At 48.6% G+C, this 21,367-nt stretch overlaps 1 protein-coding gene and 1 long non-coding RNA gene across 3 annotated transcripts; one reads left to right on the plus strand and one right to left on the minus strand.

The window, feature by feature from the left end:
* Positions 1–1,194: 1,194 nt before the first annotated feature.
* Positions 1,195–9,798, minus strand: LOC123330162. Its single transcript, XR_006545889.1, has 3 exons — positions 9,662–9,798; positions 4,033–4,269; positions 1,195–3,442 (listed from the first exon to the last, which is right to left on the minus strand). It is a non-coding gene; the product is annotated as an uncharacterized LOC123330162 (long non-coding RNA).
* On the plus strand, positions 2,072–19,933 carry LOC112580334 (SIGLEC family-like protein 1). Of its 2 annotated transcripts, XM_044930897.1 has the most exons (7): positions 2,072–2,143; positions 8,391–8,508; positions 12,421–12,727; positions 13,076–13,360; positions 13,694–13,796; positions 16,788–16,927; positions 17,790–19,933. In XM_044930897.1, exons 3-7 carry the CDS (start codon positions 12,706–12,708, stop codon positions 17,792–17,794), a joined length of 555 nt encoding a protein of 184 aa, XP_044786832.1. In that variant the 5' UTR covers positions 2,072–2,143; positions 8,391–8,508; positions 12,421–12,705; the 3' UTR covers positions 17,795–19,933. The 2 variants fall into 2 exon arrangements, with proteins under 2 accessions (XP_044786832.1, XP_044786831.1); XM_044930896.1 differs by having other exon boundaries at positions 12,421–13,360.
* The last annotated feature ends 1,434 nt before the right edge of the window (positions 19,934–21,367 follow it).

The raw sequence follows: 21,367 nt of genomic DNA on the forward strand, positions 1-21,367 counted from the left end.
TTTCAAAGACCTGCTAAGACACATTTTCTATAATGCTCTAGGTGTGCCCTTTCTCTGTTATTAGGATCCCAGTCAGGCTCAGCAGTGGGAACTTCCACCAGATTTGCTCCTGGAGTTCCATCTGGATCCACCAGATGGAGCTGGTGCACTTCCTCTCTAGCCTCCTTTGTCAATGACTACCCTCCTTTCATCCCCACAAAAGTATCATATTCTGCCCAAGAGGGATGGTGAGTGGCAAAGACAGAAGTGAAAAGTTCAGTCATGCAGAGGGGGTCCTCTCGATAAGCAGGGTTATGATTTTTCCAATTAAACCAATCTGAAGTTGAGAATAGAAACTCAGCTGGTTGACCATTTGCACTGAGACCTCCTACAGGATATCACAGCAAGAGAAATTGCCCTGCTCTAGAAGTGGCTCCAGGTCCAAATGGGCTTCCTCAATGGCTCAGCAGATAAAGAATCTGCCTGCAATGCAGGAGATATGCGTTTGATCCCTGGGTCAGGAAGATCCCCTGGAGAAGGGAATGACTACCCACTCCAATATTCTTGCCTAGGAAATCCCATGGACAGAGGAGTCTGGCTAGCAGTCCCTCGGGCCACAAAGAATCAGACATGACTGAATGAATTAGCATGCACACACGGAAGTGGCTCCCTATCCAAATGGGGTACGCTGTCCTGTCTTAGATGATGACACAGTACCAGGCCCCTGTGCCCCACGGGTTAACATAGAAACTTCTGTCTGATCCCTATAAGTAGGAGAAACAGGAAGTATTGACAGGAGTGAATATGTTGGCGACGTGGGGGTGGTTGGAACAGCTGTCAGTGCAGTCTGTTCAGGCAGTGGAGGGGCCAAGTTGGCCAGAGGGGAGTTTAAGTTTTGAAATAATGTGTCCTCAGTCTCACTTTCTTCCTCTTTATCTTGTAAAACAGATCTTCCCCTGGTTTTCCTTTCAAACCACTGTACCATAAGGCAGCCGCTGTCTGATTTCTTTTCCTCCTGATACAATGGTGTAAGCGCTTCTGCATATGGAATCTCATCATTTTCACTTGTTCTTTCACAAAACAATTCTAAATGCAATATCGTATAATAATGAAGTGAGCCATTCAAGGGTCATCACTCTCTAGATCCTAACGTATACTGAGGCCACACACTATTACAATAGAATGTCATCTCCTTCTTAGTCACAGACTCACAGCTATATTTTGTCCATTTATTAAAAAAAATATGCCCCCAAAGGGCTTTCCTTAGGGACAGATGATATTTTCCCCACATTTATAAGTTAAGAAAACAACAGAACATAAAAAGCACAGCAAATGCTCCGATACCAAAAGGGCAAGCAGATTCCATCATGAATGAATGCAAAAAGCAAACCAACCGGTTCACGAGTCAAGCAGAGGTCAACAATTCCATCTCCAGCAAGGCACCCCAATCAAATGCAAAACCAGTTGGCTTTTCCCTTAAGGAAAAGTCAGAATTGAGAAGGGAGAATATCCCTGGCTGTACACACTGAAGCCACTTATCCTATTGTATGGAGCCCGACGACTCCCACATGTCCACTCCTTGTTTCAACCGCCAAGCTGGTGCTGCTTCAGGGAATTTTGAAAGGAAAATTATCAGGGCAAGTGTTCCTGGCAGCTGCTAGGGCCTTACCTTACCTGAAAATTCCCCAACCAGGGCCGCTGATCACAGCAGCAAGACTCCTGGGTGGCTTGGTCAGAATTGTTACCAAGCCCAAACTTGTTTTGCTCACCACAGGGCAAGCCAACAAATCTGGAATTGTTGGGGCAAGGACTAAGGACTTTAATCAGGGAGATATCAGACCAAGAAGATGGCAGATAGTGCGGCAGATAAAAACATCTTCCGTCAGTCTGAATTCCAGGCTCCTTCTATACAGGGAAAGGGGAGGGGAGGGTGCTACTGCAATTCCAACCAAAGACTGACAGGGACCCCTAACTGGTGGCTCACTAACAGTAGCTGGCTTGGGGGAGGGGCCCGCTGCAGCTCCAACCAATGGCTGGGCGGGACTACTAACGGTTGCTCACTTGGGGGGCGTGGCTTGCTGCAATGAGGACCAATGGCTGAGCAGGACCACTACTGTCATAGTTAATGGCTGGCGTACCGGATGCGCCCCTATTACAGGAATAGGTCAGTGACGGGTTTGGGCGTGAAACTGGAAAGCTGAGTCTTGCTTTGTTCACGATAGAGGCCTTGATTACAGGACAAGAAACAAGAGGGTACCAAGGTGACTTCTGATTGACCCTAAGGGGAGCACACTTGGCATTTTGATCCTTGATCAGTGCCTTCCAATCTGCCCATCACCTCCTTGTCCACAGGTACCGGCTTGAAGGAGGAGTGTCCTTAAAGCTGATTAGACCGGGAGTCTCAAGGTCTAGCAGGGGTCTAGAACCTCTGCTTGACAAAGAGGATTCTCCCAAGGGCCGCTGGAGCCCAAGGGGCCCAGTAGGGACGGTTGTTCAATTGTTTGGGGCTGTGCAGACAGTGGAGACTCACCCGGTTCCCCTTCGTGGCTCCTCAGGGTCCCAGCCGCTCCCACGAGCATCATCAGGCCCCACTGGCTCGGGGTGGACTCCTGCATGCTCCCTGACACTCCTGCTGAGCAGAGCTTGGTGAGGACGAGGAGGTGGGGTGGGAATCCCTGGGGGACCTGCACAGTGATGGGGCGTTGGTGAGGCCTGGGGACTTTCAGGCCGCCTGATGAACTGGTTACAGAACAGCTAAGACTTCCTCTACCTTAGTCATTTTCCCGAGAGTCAGTCTTTGTGTACAAGGTCATCCCATTTGTCAGCTCATCTGGCTGCTTGTGGGGTGTTAAATCAACAAGTCGTCCCTCTGGAAAGTAGGTCCTCCAGTCAGCATTTCTGTAAGTCAGTCCTTCACTTGATGCACTCAGCAAAGGGCAAGGAGGATACTCAGTTTTCAAGGAAATAGCCAGATGGTGTTGTGCTGAAGAAGCTCCAGGCTGGAACTCTCCCAACCCCTGACAAGGAAGTAAATTTGGAAAAGGAAATGATTGTCTAGAGGGAGGAGAAAGGTTACCCGTGGAGACAACTCATGGAGGCTCTAAAGTCCAAGGAAGGGAATGAGACTTGGACAAGATCAGAATTTTCAAGTCTGAAGGACCATTATGTGCTGGTCAATAAAACCCACGTTCACACAGTTCTGGAGGCTAGAAGTCCAAGATCAGGGTGCTGGCAGGGTTGCTTCCTTCTGAGGGAGAATCTGTTCCCTGCTTCTCTTTTAGTTTATGGGGATGACTGGCAATCCTTGGAGTTCCTTCTAGTTCCTTGGCCCTCATCTTCACATGGCCTTATCCATGTGTCCTGGGTGAGTGTGTCTGTGTTGAAATTTCCCTCTTCTTATAGGGACACTAGTTGTGTTGGACAGTAGGTGTGCAATCACCCTTAATCTGATTACACAGGTAACCTGCAAAGACATTATTTCAAATTAGGTCACATTCACAGATATGTAGGGATAAGTCTTTAGCATATCTTCTTGGGAACACAATTCAATCCATGGCACAAAAGAAATTAGAAAATATTTAGAATTGAATATTTTTAAAACATATTGAAAGTTGTAAGATGCCACTAAAGCTGTGCTTAGACTAGAGAAAAACTCAAATCCATGGTAAGGACTGTCACTTTAAGAAAAGAAGAAGGAGGAAGGTGGGGAGGGAGAGGAGAAAGAGGGCAAATTAAACCTGAAACAAGCAGAAGGAAGGAAATAAGAGAAAGCAGAAATCAATTAAATTAAAAAGAGAGAAGCAATACAGAAAAATCAGTTAAAACCAAAATCTTGGTCTTTAAAAAAACAAAAACTCAGTAAACTTGATAGATTTTACATAAGCTAATTGAGAAAACGAGAGAAGACACAAATTACAAATACCAGAAATGAAAGAGTGGCTATAAGCACAGATCCTAAAGACATTTCAAGGCTAATAAGGAATATATTTTTCAGAAGGGAACCTTTCTAAGCGCTGGGAAGGACACAAAGATGTATCTGATGTTGGGCCTTACCTCAAGGAGCTCATTCTTGGATAGATTTCCTGGTAGGGTGTTTCATCAGTTAGCCACTGAGAGCAGTAACCAAATGAAGAACATGTAGTAAATTATGCAGGGTGGTGTAGCGGCACCACAAGGCTGTCAGAGAACCAGGATCCCTATGCTATCATCAAGAATATCCTCAGTCTGTGGTTTTGACCTATAAGGGTTCCTCATGGTTACCAGGGGGCTGCTCCACCTCCAGCATCTCATCTATATTCCAGGGGAAAAGAAGAAGAAAAGCAATGAGAAGAAAGTGGTGGCGCTAATATAAAAAAACCCAGAACTTCCCAATAGTCTCCAGCAGTTAGCCTCAGATGTTTGGTATTTTAAGCAGGCAACTCTCTCACAATATTTGCTTAACAATAAATATAACAACAGAGTCCATGGTTTTTATTTTGCATTGTCCACTTGGGAGAAGAAGAGAGTACAATCCTACAGATAGGTACACAATCTAAGAAAACAGAGGTGTCAATTACAACCTACTGTTACCAGAGCAAGAAATTATCAAGTAAGACAACTGGCCCGAATTCCACTTTATTTGGATATCATTTTCAGAAGTCATGTAATAATTTCAAATGTCTTTGGAGTCTCATAAGACCACTTTATTTAAATTGTTCTTCCAAGGGCGGATTTGTAACAGCCTAGAACGAGTCAGTAACAGTCATGAATATTCATATGAAACTGTATATTGCAGAGGAGAAAAATTATGTTCTTATAAACATCCTCAGTTTTGCACAATATCAAATCAGACTCCTTGAACCCTCTTATAACACAGTATCTTTTGATTTATAGCTGCAGGGGACCAGGACATCTTAAATTCTATCCTGTTTCCCTTATCATGAATACTTGTGTTTTTTTAAAACCAGGCTCTCAAATTTCATTAGTTAGTATTATATGCAAAAAGCAGAACTTCAGAGCTCAACTGTGATGGCAAAAAAAAAAAAAGGGGGGGGGGTAAATGCTGAATAGGCTTCTATTTGGTGATAATAATTCAATAGCGTTTTTCTTGTACTTGGCTCATTGGCCAGAACTATATCACATGACCAGCCCTAGAAGGAGGAAGGGAAATAGGTGTTTTTATTTTTGAACTGTTAACTTCACCACCATAACAAATCTGAAAGATTAAGAACATATAGGACTTCCCTAGTAACCCACTGGTTAAGAATCCACCTGCCAAGGTAGGGGATGCAGATTCGATCCCTGGTCCAGGAAGATCCCACATGCCACGGGGCAACTAAGCCTGTGCACCACAACTCCTGAGCCCGTGTACTCCAGAGCCTGTGCTTTGCAACAAGAAGAGCCACTGCAATGAGAAGGCTGCACACCGTAACTAGAGAAAGCCCAGTGAAAAGCCAACACAGCCAAAAATAAATAAAAATTAAAAATAAAACAAAAACATACAGGAGGGTCAGTCAGTTCAGTTTAGTTCACTCAGTCATGTCCGACTCTTTGTGACCCCATGGACTGCAGCACGCCAGACCTCCCTGTCCATCACCAACTCCCAGAGTTTACTCAAACACGTGCCCATTGAGTCGGTGATGCCATCCAACCATCTCATCCTCTGTTGTCCCCTATTCCTCCCACCTTCAATCTTTCCCAGCATCAGGGGCTTTTCCAATGAGTCAGTTCTTCACATCAGGTGGCCAAAGTATTGGAGTTTCAGCTTCAGCATCAGTCCTTCCAATGAATATTCAGGAGTGATTTCCTTTAGAATGGACTGGTTGGATCTTCTTGCAGTCCAAGGGACTCTCAAGAGTTTTCTCCAATACCACAGTTCAAAAGCATCAATTCTTCAGTATTCAGCTTTCTTTATAGTCCAACTCTCACATCCATACGTGCCTACTGGAAAAACCATAGCTTTGACTAGATGGACCTTTGTTGGTAAAGTAATGTCTCTGCTTGTTAATATGCTGTCTAGGTTGGTCATAGTTTTTCTGCCACAGAGCAAACGTCTTTTAACTTCATGGCTGCCGTCACCATCTGCAGTGATTCTGGTGCCCAAAAAAATAAAGTCAGCCACTGTTTTCACTGTTTCCCCATCTATTTGCCATGAAGTGATGGGACTGGATGCCATGATCTTAGTTTTCTGAATGTTGAGTTTTAAGCCAACTTTTTCACTCTCCTCTTTCACTTTCATTAAGAGGCTCTTTAGTTCCTCTTCATTTTCTGCCAGAAGGGTGGTGTCACCTGCATATCTGAGGTTATTAATATTTCTCCCAGCAATCTTAATTCCAGCTTGTGCTTCTTCCAGCCCAGCATTTTGCTTGATGTACTCTGCATAGAAGTTAAATAAGCAGGGTGACAATATACAGCCTTGACGTACTCCTTTCCCTATTTGGAACCAGTCTGTTGGTCCAGTTCTAACTGTTGCTTCTTGACCTACATACAGATTTCTCAGGAGGCAGGTCAGGCAGTCTAGTATTCCCATCTCTTTCAGAATTTTTCGCGGTTTGTTGTGATCCACACAAAGGCTTTGGCATAGTCAATAAAGCAAAAATAGATGTTTTTCTGGAACTTTCTTGCTTTTTCTATGATCAAGCAGATGTTGGCAGTTTGATCTCTGGTTCTTCTGCCTTCTCTAAATCCAGCTTGAACGTCTGGAGGTTCATAGTTCACATACTGTTGAAGCCTGGCTTGGAGAATTTTGTCCATTACTTTGCTAGCGTGTGAGATGAGTGCAACTGTGCAGTAGTTTGAACATTCTTTGGCATTACCTTTGTGACTGGAATGAAAACTGACCTTTTCCAGTCCTGTGGCCACTGCTGAGTTTTCCAAGTTTGCTGGCATATTGAGTGCAGCACTTTCATAGCATCATCTTTTAGGATTTGAAATAGCTCAGCTGGAATTCCATCACCTCCACTAGCTTTGTTCCTAGTGATGGGTCCTAAGGTCCACTTGACTTCATGGTCTAGGATGTCTGGCTCTAGGTGAGTGATCACACCATCGTGTTCATCTGGGTCATGAAGATCTTTTTTTGTATGGTTCTTCTTCTGTGTATTCTTGCCACCTCTTCTTAATATCATCTGCTTCTGTTAGGTCTATGTAATTTCTGTCCTTTATTGTGCTTATCTTTGCATGGAAAGTTCCCTTGGTATCTCTGATTTTCTTGAAGAGATCTCTAGCCTTTCCCAGGAGGGTAGGTAGCAGGCAACTCTGGGGTTCTGCCTGAGACATTCCCCTAAAAGAGGTGAAAATATGGAGGTGCTGAAGTCTGAAAATGGAGACTTTTTTGTGCTTGTGGGGATCCAGGAAGGCTCCCAGGAGGAAGTTACATGGGCAGAGAGGAGAGTTGCAGGAGGATGCCACGAGAAGGGAAGTGGCCCAAGGAAACATGCAGAGGTGGGACCGTATGGACTAGGTGTGCTGTATATATATACATAGATCTTGGGCTGGCAAAGTGTGACGGGAAGGTGGGCAGCAGAGAAAGGGCAAGTGCAAGCTCAAGTCATGGACAGCCTGAATGCAAGGCAAGGGAGTTTGGAATTTATCTTGCCAGTCATAGGAATGTCTTTTATGGCTGAAATATCTCTTAAATACACCCCATCCTCTCCATCCCCCGTAGGCACAGGGCCAGCTCAGCTCACATCATCATTCTCTTGAGCTATTACTTTGTCCTCAATGAAGACCAGAGAGAACTTTTTTTTTCTTTTTTTTAATTGTCTGCTCCCAGGAGTTCCTTATTTACTTGTTTATTTTTGGCTGCCCTGAGTCTTTGCTGCTGTGAGCAAACTTTCTCTAGTTGCAGCGAGCAGGGGCTACTCTTCGTTGTGGTGCGAGGGCTTCTCACTGCGGTGACTTCTCTTGTTATGGAGCACAGGCTTTGGGCACACGGGCCCTAGAATGCAGGCTCAGTAGTTGGGGAATACAGGCTTACTTGCTCCAAGGCATGTGAAATCTTCCCAGACCAGGAATCGAACCCATGTCCCTGCATTGGCAGGCGAATTCCCTACCAGGGAAGTCCCCAGAGAGACCTTTATAGTAATAACTCCCTTACCTGCCCCCTACTCCACGGTTCAAAACCTTTCCGTGATTTCCATGACTTCCCCATAGACTTGGGAAAAAGCCCAAGCTCTTCAGCCTGGCCTGTGAGACCCTTTAAAGGGCTAAGGGACAGGGAGTGAAGACTAGAAGAAAGAAAAGAAAGTGGACGTGGTCTTGGGACTCCACAGAGAGTCATGAGGACCCTTCCCTGTCCCTGTCCTTGAAGCTGCCCAGCCTCTGGTCCCCTGAGGCCCCTAACACAATGGACAAACCTCAAGGATGATTGCAGATTCACGAGACCCTAGTAAACAGTTCATTTATACTGTTGCCCCTCTTCTCATTCATTCCAGATCCTGCCCTCCGGGAGGTGTGGGCCTGAGGCCAACATTTGGCAGCATGTTAGGTCCTGAACCTCTCGTGTCGGTGCCATCCTGTTAGTGCTGATGGTACCACCACTGTTATGGCTGGGTAAGTGGAATGAGAGGCAGGGTGGGGGTGTTTGAGAAAGCCCAGGAAGGGCTGGGGTGGGTGTGGGCGGGGGGTGGTGGAAGCTGGGCTGGACTGGGGTAAGGTGAAGAGGGGAGGACCTAAAGAATTAAGTGCATGATCAATCATACATAACAGACATCTTCCATGTGCATATGCTGGGGTTGCCACTGTGACTCACCACATGTTCCATTTTCTCTACCCTGACGAATTATAATCCCCAATTCACAGGTGAGGAAACAGGCTTTGGGAGACTAAGCAACTGGCCCCAAGTCACTAGAAATTTAACTAATGGAGCGTCTACATTTACTGACTCCTAGGTCGTTTTTTTTTTTTTGGCCACGCAGCATGTGGAATCTTAGTTCCCTGACCAGGGATTGAACCAGCACCCCCTGCACAGACTCTTAACCACTGGACCACCAGGAAAGTCCCGCCTACTTCCATTTTAATGGTGTGCCCCAGTAACTCTAGAACCCAAATGAGAAATGTATCCACATCTGTTCTGTCAACATCATCAGCTGTTTGGTGGGTGTCATTAAGTCTAATCTTAGAGGAGAGGAAAGCATGGCGGCCAAGTGGGTCAAGATCCCCTGACCCGGACACTGGACTTTGCAAGTAGAAAGCCTGGATCCAGGCCTGAGGCTTCTATTCTATAACCTCAAGCAGGGCCCTTACTCTCTGTGGAGCTTCAGTTTCCTTATATGTCTAGGGGAGTAGTAAAACTAATATAAGTGAAGTTGTTCAGTTGCGTCCTACTCTGTGACCCCATGGACTATAGCCTACCAGGCTCCTCCATCCATAGGCTTTTCCAGACAAGAATACTGGAGTGGGTTGCCATTTCCTTCTCCAGGAGATCTTCCCGGCCCAGGAACTGAAGCCAGGTCTCCTGCATTGTGGGCAGACGATTTACCATCTGAGCCACCAGGGAAGTCTAGAATGGCTTAAACCGATTCCTGTGAAGGTATTTGGAAATCTATAAAAACTTACACAGAGGGACTTGCCTGGTGGTCCAGTGGTTAGGACTTCAGGCTCCCACTGCAGGGGTCATGGGTTCCATCCCTGGTCCAGGAACTAAGATCCCGCAAGCCACACAGTGCAGCCAAAAAAAAACCCAAAACAAAATAGAGAAACTTACACAGGTTGGCATTACTACCATCATTTTAGATGTCATTACTAGAAATGGTCTCAAGAACCGTGACGTTTTCCAGTCCATCCATTTTGTACATGACAGAGCAGTCACCTAGGAAACAGAGAAGAAAGGGGAAGAAGTAATTGTTCAGAGAGTCAATGGCTACATTATAGCCTGCAATTATGACTACAGAGGAGTGCCACATGCCTCTGTAGCTAATATCTTTAATTCTCACAACGTTGCAGCATTTGGTATTATTTTACCCTCTTTTCTAATCAAGAAACCAAGATATAGAAATGATGCGATGTGACCAAGGATACGAGATACAGTTGCTACCAAAAACAAAAGAAATTTTAAACAGACTAGATTGGGATGGTACAGGATCCCCAAGACCACCCTCAGGCTCAATAACTCACAAGGTCTTGCAGAATTCAGCATAACTGTTATATTCATGGTTACAGCTTATTATAGCAAAAGGACAGAGATTAAAATCAGCAGAGGTGGGGACTTCCCTGGCTAAGAGTGGTTGAGAGTCTGAGCTTCCTTTGCAGGGAGTGAGAGTTTGATCCCTGGTCAGGGAACTAGGATCCCACATGCCAAGCGGCCAAAAAAAAAACCTAATTAAAAAAATGTTAAAATCGGCAGAGGGCAGGATGTAGGACGGACCAGGAGCCAGCTTCCAGTTGTCTTCTCCTTGTTGTTCCAAGTGTGGCAACAAGCAGGCTATTTCCAAGCAGGGAAACACTGAAACTTGGTGTCCAGGGGTTTTACTGGGGCTCAGCATGTAAGCATGGCTGACCATCCCCTTGGCTGACCTTCATCTCCAGCCCCACCAGAGGTCAAATTGATTCTGCATAGCCCAAGGCTCCCTCGTAAATCACTCTGTTAGCATAACTGTCTGGTGTCTCCCCAGGCCCCAAGTAAACCAAGACACTGGTCATCACCAGACAGAACATTACCAGAGCTCAGTGCTTTCCTCACAGAAGCTGGGCAAGAGCCAAGCCTTCCTAGGATAAGGTTGATCCTTTAATGCACAGGTAGGATACTAGAGGGGTTTCCCAGGTGCCGCTAGTGGTAAAAAATCTGCCTGCCAATGCAGGAGACATGGGTTTGATCCCTGGATGGAGGAGATCCCCTGGAGAAGGGCATGGCAACCCACTCCAGTATCCTTGCCTGGGAAATCCCATGGACAGAGGAGACTGGTGGGCTACAGTCCATGGGGTCGCAAAGAGCTGGACACGACTAAAGCAACTTAGCATGCACAGGATACCAGTGGATGGTGAAGTTGCTCAGCTGTGTCCAACTCTTTGTGATCCCATGTCTGGGGGATTCTCCAGGCGAGAATACTGGAGTGGGTTGCCATTTCCTTCCCCAGAACTAGTGGATGAGATGAGTCTATTTTTCAACTTGAATCTCTCCACACAGGGTTAATTTCTCACATGTCGTTGGAAGTCGAGAAGATATCAGTGGAAGAGAGCTGGTGCTCTGCCATCTCTTGTGTATTTGAATTTCCTGAAGAATCCCCAGGCAGCTCCACGACCTTGGGTGCCCCGCTCAGTAAAAGTATCAGCTCCTCTGTAGCTACAAATCAACACAGTGCTGCCCTCGATAATAACACCCAGGGCACACCTCACACTGTTTGGAGTCTTGAAGAGCCAGAATGTACCCACCTGATCCACAGCATACTCAAAAGAGATAATAGGACATATCCACTCTGTGCCAATCTAGGAGAACGCAGGAGTGCTTTCCTGAGGGACAGTATCGAACTCTTGGTCTCAGGTGAAATTCAGTCTCATGCAGTGGATGGCTTAGAAAGAAGGAACTTCAGACTGCGCTCTGGTTAGCGTGTGGTTTTGTTTCACCTGATGCCGGGCTTTACAAAACCATGGGTATTTCATTCTTACAACCATAAAACAACGTGACAGACACAACTGATAAGACCTTCTGCTCCCCAAATAGAAATGGCAAAATGGGGGTTAGTGACTTGCCCATAGCCTCTAGCCAGTAAGAGTTGGAGGCATAAATGATCATAGATCATCATGGAAGGCGCAGAGCCTAAGGGGAGAGATGGGTTGGCTGGGAGGAGACAGAGTAGGAGCTGGCCCGAAAAAATCTAGGCTGGGAGACAGGTAGAGAATCACGTTGTTGTTGCTCAGTTGCTAAGTTGTGTCCGAGTCTTTGCAACCCCATAGACTATAGCACGCTGGGCTCTTCTCAGAGACAATGTAGATTCTCAGAAAATTCACTCATCCTCAGTCTTGAAAAGTCAGGGTTCTGGTTCAAACTCTGCCACCTGAAGTAACTCTCTTCAAGTTTGCTCACCTAGACACTGAGGTGTGCCCCTTCTGTGTAGAGAAGGGAAATAAACTTATGAAAAGCCACCCAGTAATCACAATCCCAGCTTCTAGGGGGTTGTCAGATTAGGGGAACAGAACCAAATCAGCTTCCCTGGTGGCCCAGATAGTAAAGAATCTGCCCACAATGCAGGAGACCTGGGTTCGACCCTTAGTTCGGGAAGATCCCCGGGAGAAGGGAATGGCTACCTACTCCAGTATTCTTGCCTGAGAAATCCCAGAGGAGCCTGGCAGGCTACAGTCCATGGAGGTGGCAAAGAGTCAGACACGACTGAGCAACTTTTGCTTTTCACCAAATCGGCTAACGGGTGGGAAAGTGCTTGGCCACCTGGAACACTGCACATCACTGAGGTGTCCACGAGGGCCCCTTGTCTCCAAGTTTGGGGTCCAACCTGTCTCTCTCTCCTCCAGATCTGACCCAGAAACCAGAGCTCCACGTCCCAGGGGCTCTGGCAGCTGGGGGACCTGCGACCTTGGTCTGAAGCTTCAAAGGCACCTGCAAAGAAACCAAAGCCCTCTTCATCTCCTGGAAAGGGCCCAACGTGTCCACCGGCACAGACCACAGACGGCTCCAGCAACTCCTCCTCCCCGCCCCCCTCCTCCCTTGTCCTGTGCTTCACCCTGAAACCTAAGGACCGCCGCACCACCCTCAGATGCCATCTGAACTTCTCCCTGGCTCACCTGCCCAGAAGTAGCATGGTCAGGCTCCAGGTGGCCTGTGAGTGCTGGTGGGCGAGGGACGATTCAGAGTCTGGCAGGGACTCGGACCCAAGAGAAAGACGCGAGTCCTGGGCTGGGGGACAGGAGCGGTGTGGGGAGCAGTCACACCTCCCCCTAGCTTCTGGGGCTGTAAGGCCAGAGTAAGTGCTGAGCTCGGGTGTGAAGCGGATGAGGAAAGAGGATGAAAGGGGAACTAGTCTGAGTCACAGCCCCTCGGGGCTTCCTGGGCTTCCAGAAAGGCTTTCTGGAGCCCCATGGGAGTCACAGACAAGGAGAGGGCTGAGTCCTGGAGGAGGCGGAGACGGAGTCACGGTGCTCGCTGACTCCCGGCCCTCCTTCCCCGCAGCACCGGCCAGGCTGCTCTACTTTTCTTGTTCCTTGGAGAAGACTCTGCAGTGCAGCTGTTCCTTCCGTGGGAGCCCCATGCCCTCCGTGCGGTGGTTGATGGGAGGTGATCCTGTGGATCTGAACAGCATGAATAAGAATTTCCAGGTGACATCCAACATAGCTGCCCCTTGGGCCAACAGCACCATCAGCCTCCTCGGGGAGCCAGAAATAGTCAGGGGCCTCCACTGTGAGGGGCGGAACCAACACGGAATCCATACCTCAAGCATCTTCCTGATACCGCCAGGTAAGTGTGCAGGAGTCTGGTGACTGGGCTAGAACGACAACAACCCAGACCAGAATGAGGTCGGGTACAGGGCTTCTCTGGTGGTTCAGATGGTAAAGAATCTGCCCAGGTTTGATTCCTGGGTCAGGAAGGTCCCCTGGAGAAGGAATGGCAACCCACTCCAGTATTCTTGCCTGGAGAATCCCATGGACAGAGGAGCCTGGCGGGCTACAGTCCATGGGGCCGCAAAGAGTCAGACACAACTGAACTTTTTTCACAGAGCCAGCGGAAAGAGTAAGGCTCAGACCTTATAGCCGTAGGAGAAAAATTGCTCTCACTTCTCTTTGATTCCAGATAAGAATTCAGTTTCTAATGCGCTGGTGAAAGGGCTGATCCAGGGCGTTGTGTATGGATCCATTGCGACAGCACTCTTCTTCTTCTTCCTTGTCCTCCTTGCGTGAGTATCAAATTAAGACCCACCAGCAAGCTCTCCCCAAAGTCTGCTACATTTACTTATGTAAGTGTACTTTACAGTAAAGCACATTTGTAGTACTTGTAGTATTACTTTACTACATGTAAAGCACTACATTTACTTTATTTCCTTCCTTATGATTCTTTCAGCTTCGTCTTCCCTCTTGATACAGACTCTTACATCAGCCATCTTTTTTTCCAGTTTTCCATTTAAAGGCTATAAATTTCCCTCTATGCATGACTTTAGTTGCATCTCACAAATTTTAATATAAAGTCTTTTATTATAATTTAGTTAAATACCTCTAATTTCTGTTAAGATTTTTTTTCACCCATGAGCTTTTTTTTTTTAAAGACACATCAATATTTTCTAAATCCTCTTTTCTTTAGTTCTATTTAAATCCAGTAAGTTCAAAGAATATGCTATGCATGATTTTAGTTCTTTATTGCTTTGTGGCAGAATTTTTGCTTAGTGTTCATAAATAAATATTCCATGTGGACTTGAATAGAATATGCATTCTACACTTGTTGAATGCAGCATTTATATAAATACAATATATTGTACAGGTATATATACGTATGGGCTTCCCAGGTGGCTCAGTGGTAAAGAATCTGCCTGCAATGCAGGAGACGTGGGTTTGATCCCTGGGTCGGGAAGATCCCCTGGAGAAGGAAATGGCAACCACGCCAATATTCTTGCCTGGGAAATCCCATGGACAGAGGAGCCTGGTGGGCTACAGTCCATGGGGTCACAAAAGAGTCAGACACGACTGAGCGACTAAACAATAACTATATTTATATGTGTGTGTGTGTGTGTGTGTGTGTGTGTGCTGAGGCAAGCCACAAATATCAGAAAGCAAACTAAAGACAGGCGGGCATGAAAAAATTCTGATGGTCATAAGGCAACCAAACATGTTAAATATAAAATACTGATGCTGAATATAAAAGTTAATTTTTGGGAACTCTGGGGTTTTCATGTTGTTGTTCAGTGGCTAAATCATGTCCAGCTCTTTTTGATGCTATCTAACCATCTCATCCTCTGCTGCCCCTTTCTCCTTTTGCTTTCAATTTTTCCCAGCACCAGGGTCTTTTCCAGTGAGTTGGCTCTTCGGGTCAGGTGGCCTAACTATTGAAGCCTTAGCTTCAGCATTTCAGTCCTTCCAAGGAATAGTCAGGGTTGATTACCCTTAGGATTGACTGGTTCGATCTCCTTGCAGTCCAAGTTTGCTTTGGTGTCTTTTATCAATTCTGGAAAATTCTCAAACCTCTTTCACAGATTGCTTCTGCCATTTCCTTTCAGATTGGGGTTCTCATTTTGTTTTGGGGGTTTTAAATATATACATATTTATTTATTTATCTGGCTGTGTCGGGTCTTCATTGCAGCAGGCAGGGTCTTTTATTGAGGCATACAAACTCTCCATAGAAGCTACTGGCTCAGGCTCAGCAGTTACAGGATATGGGCTAAATTTATCTGCAGCATGTAGGATCTTATGTTCCCGCATCAGGGATTGAATCTGCATCCCCTGCATTGCAGAGCAGATTCTTAACCACTGGACCACCAGGGCAGTCCCAGGGTTCTCATTTAATATGTGTTAAACCTCTTTCTCTCTCTCTTTTTTCCCCCCCTTTCCCTGTCTCCTGTATTGTGTAAGTAAAGTAAACACGTGCTAGGTTAGAGCAACCTGCACAAGTAAGATACTGAAGGAACCCTGCCCCTTCGGTATCTCCTTATCCCTCGGGAGGGAGCATCAGTACGGCCCAGAAATCCCTCAGCCTACCTGAGTCAGCCCTTTCTTTGTCAGTACTACAAAGGATTTCCTTCCCCCTCCTAAGTTTCCTATCTCCTCCCTTCTCACTCTTAGCAATAAGGCTTTCCCTAACTTCAGAGGAAAAAAGCAACTCCCCAAACCTGCGGTGTTATACCATCGGCACCAATGATTTACTCCTCGCCTTTTTCAGAGAAAGGCATCTCTCTTCTTGTCCAGGGTTAGCCCTCCCTCCTCCGCCTTGGGAATCCATCTCCTGTACACTCCATTGATCATGCCTTCTGTCTCTCAAATGCTCAATCACTCTTCCTTCGTTGGCTCTTTCTCTGAATTATATAAGCGTGTCCAAATCTCTCCCACCTCAGCCCCACAAACTCCTTCTATGGACCATCCAGTGTTTTTCTTTTTTTTTTGAGAGAGAGACTAGCTTACACCCACTTCCTGATTCTCATCACTCCTACATTCTTCAGTCCACTTCAATCTGCTCTCCAGCGCCACGCCACTGAAATGACACTGTCTAAGCCAACCAGTTATCCTTACTTTTGAGACCCAAGAGCTGCCCTTCTTTTTCTTGTTCATCTTGAGGTGACATTTTGATTGGGTAGCCATTTGTGATTGCCTTCTACCCAATGGCTCCTTGTTAGAGAGAAGGAATACCGCAAAGCCATCTGCTGGAAATGATGTGGGTGGAAGCAGGAACGGGGGTGGGGGGGTAGAGAATTGAGAGGAGTGATGGTGTTAGATGTGGTTAGAACAGCTGTTGAGAAGAATACTTGGGGTCTGTACAAGGACAAGGAAAACACTTGGTAACAGCTGCAAAGGCCCAGCGATGACTGGAGACCATTCATTGTTATTGGCACCAGGCGCCATTGCCCTGTGATATTTCCTCCCAGCAGTGGTCATAGGAAAGAAAAAGTAGATGGTGGCATTGATCTAGGTTTTGGTCTTTGCAGGCAGGGTGCTGTGGAAGGGTGATGGAGGAGAGAGGCAGGGAAGGCAAGGGGGCTGGAGGGAAAGAGCCCATCAAGAAGGCTGGTAAGAGGGTCCAGGCTAAGCGAATAGGAACTTGTATCCCCATTTGACGAGGGGAGGAGAGTGCTGGTCACAGAACCAGCAAACAGAGGGAAACATGGTCCTCTAACCCCAGCCCAGGCCTCCTTCTGGGAACCAGTGGGTACTCAGCACAGCATTAACCTTGGGGCTCACTGCCTTAGAATGAAGATGCTTAAGTGGTGGGAGGAGAGTCACATTCCTAAGACCAACGAGGCCCTGATCCCCGAGAAACCAGAGCTGCTGGAGGAGCCAAAAACACCCCAGGAGTCTGCAGCTGAGCCCTCACCTGCTTCTGTAGCAGGTAAGTCCCTGGGCTGGGCCGCTGCACTCAGAGGACCCCGGAGGGTGCTGGTTAGAAAGGAGGACTTCCAGGACCCCTGGAGTTGGAAACCACATTGCTAGCACCGGAGCCCAGAGGGTCTACACTCAGGGAGAACAGGCCAGCTCATTTTGACGTGTGGGCACCAGCAGGGAGAACCAGGGCTCAGCCTTGTCTGAGCTTCTGTCTGCTTCTTCAAGCCGACGTCCCCTTCCAGCAGCTGAGCCCCCTGTGCCACAGATGGTGATGGCCCTGGAGGGTGCCAGCCCAGCCCCAGACCCGTGGAGGAGGCAGGCCCACCCACTAGCAGCCACCACCCTGCCAGGAAAGGACAGTAAAATCTAGAAGGGGGGTGTGAGCCTGCTTGCACGGCCAGAACAAAGCACCACAGCCTGGTGAGCTTAAACAACAGAATTTTTTTTTTCACCATCCTGGAAACTACGAGTCCAAGATCAAGGCGTGGGCAGAGCTGAGTCCTCCTGAGGCCTCTCTCCTGGCTTGCAGACAGCCATCTTCCCCGCTGCGTCCTCACGTGGCCATCTCTCTGTGTATGTCTGTGTCCTAATCTCCTCTTAATGAGGACACCAGTCATACTGGACGAGGGCCCACCCATGTGGCCTCATTTTACCTTAATTATCTCTTTAAAGGCCCTGTCTCCAAAAGCAACTCTGAGGCGCTGAGGGTTAGTGCTTCAACATACCGATTGGGGCAGGAAGAAGGGACACAGTTCAGCCAGTGACGGAGGCTTCAAGGAGCCAGTTGGGTCCCTCTGTTTGTGGGAGACCTCGAGAGGGAAAGGGGCTTGCCCACAGCAAAAGGACCCCAGGATCTGGGTCTCGCACAGTCTAGGGCTCGTGAGAGAGAAAGAAGACCGAGGACGCACAAACTCCAGGGCAGATGAAGACCATGGCTCACAGCTGCCGAGACCCAGCAGCCACAGGGCAGGAACAGCGGCTGCATCTCAGGTCCTGTGAGCAGAGGCCACGCTCCATATTCGTGTTCACTGGACAGACATGCCCGAGGCCTCCTGTCAGGCCCTGGGGACAAACCTTCTCCCTGCCCTGGAGGAGCGAGGTCTGGGCCAGCCTCTGTCAGCCAGGAGGCACCCAGGAGCACAGGTGAAACACGGGAGCCCTGGACCCTTACTGTGGCAGTGGCCACATGCTGCCCCTCGAACCGGACTGACAGTGAGCACTGCAACCAAGTCCAGCCCCAGCCTTCTGCAGAGACACAGACCCGCAGAAGTGAGACCCTAAAGCTCTCTGTCTGTAGGGACACTGGGGATCCTTCCCACCCCCTACATGGCAAACGAGGAAACTGAGACTCACAGCTCCCCAGGCCACACAGCAAGACCGTGCCCTGATCAGGACGCCTGGGTCCCAGGGCCCTGGGGCTCCGGAGCAGCTGTCCAAGCCCCTGGTCACTTTCCCTTGAGCTAAGGAGGCTCCAGTACAGAGGTGGCAAACTCAAGGCTGCAAGAACCGGACAGGTAACAAAACAAACAAAACCAGTGCCTGGGGCCCTGCCGGGGGGGCGGGGAGGAGGGGGCACGCGGCGGGCAGGCAAGCCGGTGCCCTCCGCCAAAAGGGGCGCCTTGCATCAGACGTCTCTCCCCCATGCCTCCCCCCATCCTCCCACACAGAGCAGGAATGACATCTCTATCGCCAGATCTCCTGTTTTTTTTTCCCCCCAGAGGAATCCAGAGATCCAGGTTTCAGAGAGACATTTCTGGATTCTGGATCCAAACATGTTAGTAGTCAAAAAACCAGTGTGGGGACTTCCCTGGCTGTTCAGTGGTTAAGATTCTGGGCTTCCACTGCCGGGGGCACTGGTTTGATCCCTCCTCAGGGAACTAAGATCTCACATGCTACTCGACCAAATAATAATCATTAATAAAATTAAATATAAATAAATAGATTAAAAAAAAAATGCAGGCCCAAGAGAAGCCATACGTGGGACTCTCATTTGTCAATTTGATCAGAAGCACAGACGTGGAGGGGTGGGACTCCCTTTCTCTAAACCCACCACCTGCCCCCAGAATGCCAACGCCTGCCAAGCGCAAACAGAAGCTCCAGGCGCCAGGAAGAAGCTCGGGGCTGGCGGGATGAGGACGGGCTTCCGGTGGAGATCCAGGAGGTCATTCACTCGTACTTCCACAAACGTCCCAGGAGGCTTCCTGTGTGCCAGGTCCTGGAGTGGGGACACGGAGATGGGTCAGATCCAGGTCCTGCCACTGGACCTGAAAGAGGTGATGGCCCTCCAGGCACGAGAAGCCACAGGATCATCGTAAACTGGGGGCGCTGGGGGCTGGTGCACTCCAGCCAGGGCAAGGCAAGCAGTGTGTCTTGGCAGGGGGCAGTCGACAGGGAGAAACGAGCCAGGCAAAGTGCCACCGCCTGGGCCTGGGTGAGGCTCCCTGCACACAGGCCTCCACCTTCACCCAACCCACTCTTGGGAGAATCAAGAGGGGCTGAGGCCTGGCTGACTCCGCCCACCCTCCAGGAACAACGCGGTGCAGAAGCCAGAGCTGGGGTATTGCGCTGAGCATATACAGCTTCTGACCTGCTGAATGAGGAGGCAGGAGCCACAGAGACGCGGGGCTGGCAGGCGGCTCGCTCAGCATCCAGCTCCCACTTTGGGGAAGGGGCGGTTTCAGTATCACCGGCACACAGTGAGTAGCACTCGGGATTTATGGTAACTTACAGATCTAAAACTTGAGGCCGCGAGGTTGAGCCGGGAGGGGCAGTCCCTGTCCCAGGGCACCTGCGAGCCCCAGATGGCAAGGTAAGAGCGCCTATTACTCCCAAGGCGATTGGGGCCAGGTCACTAGGTCACTAACTGGTTCTGGCCCGACTCTATGTGGTTATTTTAAAAGGTGTCCAGGGAAAAACAAAGCGTGAACTTACAGCGAGCAGCCTACACTCAAGTCCTTATCTAATGTTCAGACTCCGGATGTGAACAGGGTTATCATACTGTAAAATGGCCAAGCGGCAGCTGGGGAAAATAAAATTGTTTTCCTCAAAAGTTGTTTTTCTCATTGTAAGAACACACATGGCAACACCCTTGAGTTGGACTTCACAGACCCCATACCCCACCAGTTAGGGCATTGTGGAGACATGGAGATAAGTTCAGGAAAAGTGGGATGTTCCCATGGGTGGGTGGCATGGTGAGGAGGGGTGTAGCAGCTCCATGAATCAAGACAAGGTTAGAAAGTGGATCATCTTCCAAGAAGAGGTTACAAGGTGGACCTCTTCCTCCAGAGTCAAGGGAGAGACACTAGAGGATGCTAAGGGGTCAGACAGACAGGGCTCCAATCCCACGCTGCGTGCCATGGGGCCAGGCACAGCCTCTCTGAACCAGGATGAGAATCAAGTGCTTGGATTGCTCTGGTGGTCCAGTGGCTAGGACTCCACGCTCCCAATGCAGGGAGGACCAGGTTCAGTTCCCGGTCAGTAAACTAGGTCCCACATGCTGCAACTAAGACCCTGAGCAGCCAAATAAATGTTAAAAAAAAAAAAAAAAATTAGAAGCTTGAAGTGTAGTCATGAAGTTCATGGGGTTGGGGGCCACGAAGAGGGCCCCCAGGAGCCTACCGCTCACCACCTTCTGAGCAGACATTCGCTGATGTTCACTGGGTTTCAAGATTCACTGAAAGGATTTGGCAAAGCTGTTATACTCATAGCTATGGTTTATTGCAGCCAAAAGATAGAGATTAAAACTAACCACAGGAAAAAAAGCACACAAGGCAGAGTCCCAAAGAGGCAGTAGCCCCCAGTGGTCCTGTCCCAGCAGAGTTGGGAGTCTGTGTGATCTCCCAGCAGCAATATGTAATAACACGCACAGATTGTCATCAACCAGGGGCTCACCTGAGCCTTGATGTCCAGGGTTTTATTGGAGGTTGGTTATGTAGCCCTTAGTTTCCAGCATCACCACCCTTCCCAGGAGGTCAAGCTGATAGCACATGACCCAAGGTGTCCTCCATAAATCACACTGTTAACACAGACTATCTGGTGTGGCCTAAGGCCCCCAGATAAACAAAGACACTCCTATCCAGACATTCCAAGGGCTTAGAGGTTCCCTCCCAGGAGCCAATGAAGAGCCAGTCCTCTGTTCGGGGTGGGCAGGATTTGGACAACTCAGGCCTGTTGAGTTAACCCTTCACTGCACACCTGTCCTGAGGCCAGCTGGGAGTGCAGGAAATGCAGGTGAGTCAGCCCAGACGGGGACTAGAGCATCTTCCTCTGAGGGATAATGGGTCTTGGTGGTGCAGGCTGTTCAGTGCCCACCTCTGAGCCCCAGCCATGCCCTGCCCTGCCCCCACCCCACGCCCTGGGTTGATTTGGGTCCCCGTCTGGACTGGGAGAGGCCTGTCTCATCTCCAGGTCCCTGCAGTGCTCAGCACAGAGTGTGGCACCCAGGGGG

Source organism: Bubalus bubalis, chromosome 18 (genome assembly GCF_019923935.1).
Source record: "Bubalus bubalis isolate 160015118507 breed Murrah chromosome 18, NDDB_SH_1, whole genome shotgun sequence".
Lineage (NCBI taxonomy): Eukaryota > Metazoa > Chordata > Mammalia > Artiodactyla > Bovidae > Bubalus > Bubalus bubalis.

What these genes read in the sequence shown, in the direction of transcription:
- LOC112580334 (XM_044930896.1), top strand. Translation starts at nt 12,898, where the DNA reads ATGAGGAAAGAGGATGAAAGGGGAACTAGTCTGAGTCACAGCCCCTCG. An exon ending in CATCTTCCTGATACCGCCAG is followed by an intron (nt 13,361 to 13,693) that starts GTAAGTGTGCAG and finishes CTTTGATTCCAG; the next exon opens with ATAAGAATTCAGTTTCTAAT. An exon ending in TTCTTCCTTGTCCTCCTTGC is followed by an intron (nt 13,797 to 16,787) that starts GTGAGTATCAAA and finishes TCACTGCCTTAG; the next exon opens with AATGAAGATGCTTAAGTGGT.